Below are 6,000 nucleotides of genomic sequence, written 5' to 3' on the forward strand. Positions count from 1 at the left end.
CTACTTTTTCTGTGCTGTAATTTGTGGTGAATTTGAGGTTACGGTTATTGGAATTGATGTGAGAGAGGAATTGTGTGAGTGTTGATTCAGGTCCGTCCCATATGAATAGAATATCGTCAATGTATCTCCGCCAGAGGACGAGGTTCGCCCCAAAGTCATGCCCCTCCCATATGTTCTCTCTCTCCCAGTTGCTCATAAAGAGATTAGCATAACTCGGGGCGAACCTCGTCCCCATGGCGGTACCTGTTGTCTGTAAGTAAAATTGATCCTGAAACCAGGTGTAGTTGTGTTCCAAGATGTACTTGATTGAGTCTAGAATAAAGGTGGCCTGTGTGGGTTGCATATCTGGGTCAGTTTCTAAATAGTGTCTAATGCTGTCTAAACCGTGTTGGTGATTGATGATTGTATATAGAGATGTGACGTCACTAGTGCCTATCAACATCCCTTGTTTCCATTGAATGTTCTGTAATGTTTGAAGTGTGTGTGTGGTGTCTCTGAGATAGGATTTCTGTATGGTAACGTATTTTTGCAGGAAGTGATCTATGTAGCGTGATAAATTGGATGAGATTGAGTCAATGCCTGAGATTATAGGTCTGCCTGGTGGGTTGGTGGTGTCTTTGTGTACTTTGGGCAATTGGTAAAAAACTGGTATGACAGGGTTTTTTGGTGATATGTATTCGTGTTCCTGTTTGTTGAGAATGTTTAAATCCAAGCCTCTGTCGAGATGTGCCTGTAGTATTTTTTGGAATTCCTTGGTGGGGTCTCCCTTCAGGATGTGATATGTTGTGGTTACCTCCCCACCCATTTCACTATACATACCACACATAGAGTGCACTATCCATTCATCTATTTAACCTACAGAAGAAAGCCCATGTAGGTATGAGGAGAACCTGCAAACTCCACACAGATAGAGCCTTGAACCCAACACCTTTGAGCTGTAAAACAGTGATGCTAACCACTACATCATTCATGCTGCTATACTTGTTAATATATATACTACTGTCTCTTGTATAGGTTTCTCTGCATCGCACAAATAGTTACCTGGGAGCCTGTGTTTTCCTTTGTTTCCCAAGAATGATGGGAAGTTCCGTAGACTATTAGACTACACAGAAAACCCTTATCTTGCATGCGCAATACATTAATAATACTGTCCTCTGAACTGTTGCCATTGACATTTGTTGACATTTCCAACATCAGGTAAGATAAGCATTTCATTGTACAATTTCTGTTTTAAACATTCAGGATAAATATAAATCCAGTGGGCGGACAGTGCTTAGATAGCACAGGCAGAAGAATACGGAGATGGAGATGGAAAAGCAGTGATTCCAGTGAACCCTTTGCAGAGTTCAAACCAATTTATTTATCTTTGAATCATCAAGTGGGTGTTAGGATATTCGCGCAGGATCGGATGTTTGTAACTTTTCTGGCAATGGGGAAACAGGCAAAATTCAATGTTGGAAGAAAAGAACTGACAAAGTCACAGGTAAATGTTATGCGTGCCATTTCTACGTGGCCCCTTATTGTAAGTTTGGTTTTCATTATGCAAGATACATTTATTAAACAGACAAATTGGCACCATAAAGCTGTGGTTCCCATGGCAACATCATCATCAGAATCATTTGGGAGCTCCAGAAGGCTAGTTGTACATATGCTTCACATGTTTTGCATTGTCAGCAGCCACATGTCAGATCATTATTCTTCCTGCCTCTGCAGTGGGAAAGATTTCAGGGTGGCATTTAAGGCCAGGGTGGGGCCATGGCATGGAACCAAGCAAGAATTGTAGGACTATAAATACAAAAAGTTATCAGTGTTGTATTTGTATTCAAAGTAATATCTTAGTAACACATTTTTATTGGGTTGTAAAGGCCCCGTTTGCTTACATCTTGAAAAATGAATTTAAGTTTTCTTATATTCCATTATTCTGCCTCCAGCACCGAACTGTATGCCTCTAGAAATACAGATTTATGCAGCATTTGCCCAGCATGTGCAGGACCAGGTTGTCAGGAAAGGTGCTGAGTTTAGATGAAACCAGTAATTAGGAAACTTATCTCGACAGAGAGTCGCTTCTCTCACCTTCCATTGTCTGTGCTTCCTCTTGCGGTCATTGTCAGGGTCTGACATTGTGGGTGGTACAAATGTGCTTCTCCTTCTCTGCCTCATGCTGGATGTGCAGGTGATTGTTCTAAGTCACCCCTGTCAGTGTAGGACTATCCCTCAGTCATTGTAGGACTATCGCCTGTCAGTGTAGGACTAACCCCCAGTCAGTGTAGGACTATCCTCCATTTAGTGTAGGACTATCCCCCAGTAAGTTTAGGACTATCCTCTGTCAGTGTAGGACTATCCCTCAGTCGGTGTTGGAATATCCCCTGTCAGTGTAGGACTATTACCCAGTACGTTTACTACTGTTACCCAGTCAGTGTAGGACTATCGCCTGTCAGTGTAGGACTATCCTCCAGTCAGTGTAGGACTATTACCCTGTCAGTGTAGGACTATCCCCAGTCAGTGTAGGACTATTACCCTGTCAGTGTAGGACTATCCCCAGTCAGTGTAGGGCTGTCTTCTATACATTATTTAAGATATAGTTAGGCAGAACAAGTTTACATTGCAACTTCAAAGTATGTTGTTATTTTCACTCCCCTTCTCTAGAATTCAATTTAAATAAACCAATTAGTATTGTCCAGTCCACTAATTATTTTAGATCACAGTTTCTTATTTTCACTTTTTTGTCTTAGGGGTTATTGGTGGGGATAGGTGATGTTTTCTTACATTTCTAATTCTGTTTTCTCGTGTTCACAGCACAGGGTACTCACTCTATGTCACTTTGCAGTCCCCACCTCAAGGTCATCTTAATGTATAGGTACACTGGGCAGCTGCCCAAGGCGCTAAGAATCTAGGGGCTTTTGAGCCAGGCTGGTCTGGGGAGCGTCCACTCACCAGGCTGGTGCCTCTGAAGGTTCTTGGAAGGCAAGTAGAGACTGCTGCCCAGCCAAACTGATTGTGGATTACACAAATAAGAGCAGCCAGGCAGCATTCTCTACCTGCCTCCCAGCCTGCGGCCACACAAGGAATGGCTATCAGCATGCTGATGGGTGGATGAGTCACAGTTTTTTCATTTGGGTGCCGGATGGGGTTCCAACAGTCGGGATACCGACAGGCATTTTCCTGACGTCGGGATCCCGACTGTCAAAACACCGACAACCGGGTTCCCGACGGCCATCTGCTATTTTCCCTCGTGGGGGTCCACAACCCCCATAGAGGGAGAATAGAATAGGTGGCTCGCGAAGCAAGGCGAACGCAGCGAGCCCGCAAGGGGCTTAGTTGTGCTCACCATGCTGTCTGGGTCCGGCCATGCGGGATCCTGACGTCGGGCTAATGACTGTTGGGATCCCAACTGTCGGACCCTTGTAACACACCCTTTTAATTTATTCCCATCAATGGAGAAGGGCCCCAGTAAATTGCTTTATACATAGCTTACAATGCTGTTAAGGAGGCCCTGCCTCTCTCCTTTCTATTTCAGAATATTAGCCCTATTTCAAGAGCCAAAATTCTGCAGAACTGGATGTTTATGCACAGATACCTATGTTCAGCTACATAACAGGATACCACAGCACCCATGGTTCTCAATGTTAACTTGTTTTTTGAACTCCATAAAGCTTAGCTTTATAAACTAGTATCTAGATCAGTAGTGTCAAACTCCAGCTGTTGTGGAACTACACATCCCAGCATGCCCTGCCACAGATTTATGGATAATGGATTGCTAAAGCTGTGGCAGAGCATGCTGGGATGTGTAGTTCCATAACAGCTAGAGAGCCATGAGTTTGACACCACTGATCTAGATGATAGAGCTACAGTGTTTGGGTAGATTATCAATAGGTCAACACCATATGGTCAACAGGTACAGTAGATTGACAGTGCTTGAGGTTGACAGGTACAAAATCAAAATGTCAACTTGACAATGGTTGACATACAAATGATTGACATATGTTTTTTATTTGTTTAACCAACATCTTAATTTACTATTGATGTGGATGGGGCGAAGTGTGGCGAGAAAAGCAAGCAAGTGAGGAAACACGTTTGGACTGATGGTGCTCACATAACATGGAATATACAGGATATGGCCTGAAATAACTTATGCTGGCCATTTTTGTGTCGTCCATAGTCATGTCGACCTTGTGACCCTCTAGACCTTTTGTACATGTTAAATTTAACCACTGTCGACCTTTTATCTGTTGACCTGTTGTACCTGTCTAATGACTTTTGTTTTGTTAAACTATTCACTGTCTATCTATCCTGACATTATAGATCTATTATTCCGCACCCTTTAAAGCTTGACCGGGAAAGATGATGTCATCTTCAGATGGCCTTAGATGGCTGCTACAGTCTGTAAGCAACAGTATTGTCAGAGGGGGGTTTCAGATACCTTCCCAGCAGTCTGGACTGTGCACACGTGGTCAGATGGCTACATACAGTATGCTCAGTGCAAATTAGCAAGCAAAAAAGTGTCCTGACGTTAATGTGATTATAAATTGCCCCAATAATACAATTGCTATGGCTCTAGGTCATGGTGATAGCAAATGCGAAGGAATGGAACAAATTGTGAGCAGTAATAATTAGACCTGTATGTCCTCAGACAAGAAAAGGTATGTCACACTGCTTGCAGCCTATGAATATATATATATATATGTTTATATACAGATGGAGCAGGTCTCGCTCTTGCAGGGGATGGCGGAAGATTCGCCAGCCGCCATCCCCGCCAGCCGCCGTAAGGGGTCGCGCGCGCACGAGATGCGCATGCTTCGCCTTACAACGGGGCTCCCCCCGGGTCCCCACCACCTCACCGAGGTTCGCCTGGGGTCCCCGCCGCCTTGCCGCCCCCCCCCTCAACCCTGTCCATCTCCCTGAAGCAGAGACGGACAGGGTTCCCGTCCCCCCGCCGACGGGAAACTGAGACACGCGTGCGTGTGAGACGCACGCGCGTCTCAGTCAGATGGGGCGCCTCTCCGCCAGATTCTGTCGCTAGCAAAAATGAGAGGCGCTCCATCTGTATATATAAGATTAGGATGCCATGCACAGCCTAACCTCCCCTCCCCCACTACCTTTAGTGTTGTAAAGTAGAGAGGCCCCTGTCATCACAGAAACTGATATGACACTATGGCGGTTTGGCTAAATGTAACCATATAAACAATAAATATTTATTGGCTGATATTAGGTTCACTGCTGCTCATACTCCAGTGATATTACGGTAGCTGGAAATGATTATATATCCCAGAGTGTAAACATTTCTGGAAATCTTCTTATTCATTTCCTTTTATGTTTTATTCAAAGGTAGCGGAAATAGAAGCTGATCTGCACCTCCAGAAAGTATCACCAGACGAAATCATTCTGTTTGCTATCAAGATCAAGTTCCTAACATTACTGAATAAATGTCACGGATGTTTGGATTTCTCCTCTAAGAAGCAGTGGGAAAGAGTCAGACCACCATCATTTCTGGTGGCTCAGACACAGAAACTGTTCTACCTCTGCAGCGCTGCTGACATTAACATAGATGTATGCTCATCAGTCAGAGATATCCTAGCGGATTGTGTTACCAGTGACATACCCAATTAGAAATGTATTTAATATTCATAGAATTTCTGGATTTTTTCCACATAAAGGAAATATTTGAAGTAAAATGGTGATGACTTTCTGTGACTCCTGTAGATGAATTGTAATTAGACAATTCCAGGATTATATCTGCATTAGATAACAGTACCATGAATAGAATGTAAATAGCTTGGAATTCCCAGATTCCTGTAGACCAGGCATTCCCAACCACGGTCCTCAAGGCACACCAACAGTGCAGGTTTTGTAGATATCCAGGCTTGAGCACAGGTGACTTAATTAGTATCTGAGGGATTCTGATTAAACCATCTGTGCTGAAGCCTGGATATCACTAAAACCTGCACTGTTGGTGTGCCTTGAGGACCAAGGTTGGGAATGCCTGCTGTAGACTTAGTATGT

The 6,000-nt window shown here is 43.8% G+C and overlaps 1 protein-coding gene across 4 annotated transcripts in view; it reads left to right on the forward strand.

Moving 5' to 3' along the window:
- Positions 1-5,747, forward strand: part of ERICH6 (glutamate rich 6) — a 57,810-nt gene extending 52,063 nt beyond the window's left edge. For all 4 annotated transcript variants that reach the window (XM_083177956.1, XM_083177957.1, XM_083177959.1 and 1 more), the window contains exons 13-14: positions 1,243-1,483; positions 5,326-5,747. In XM_083177956.1, the coding sequence (XP_083034082.1) occupies positions 1,243-1,483; positions 5,326-5,607 (523 nt within the window). In that variant the 3' untranslated portion in view covers positions 5,608-5,747. The remainder of the gene's footprint in view (positions 1-1,242; positions 1,484-5,325) is intronic.
- Positions 5,748-6,000: the final 253 nt, after the last annotated feature.

Source organism: Crinia signifera, chromosome 3 (genome assembly GCF_055691185.1).
Source record: "Crinia signifera chromosome 3, ASM5569118v1, whole genome shotgun sequence".
NCBI lineage: Eukaryota > Metazoa > Chordata > Amphibia > Anura > Myobatrachidae > Crinia > Crinia signifera.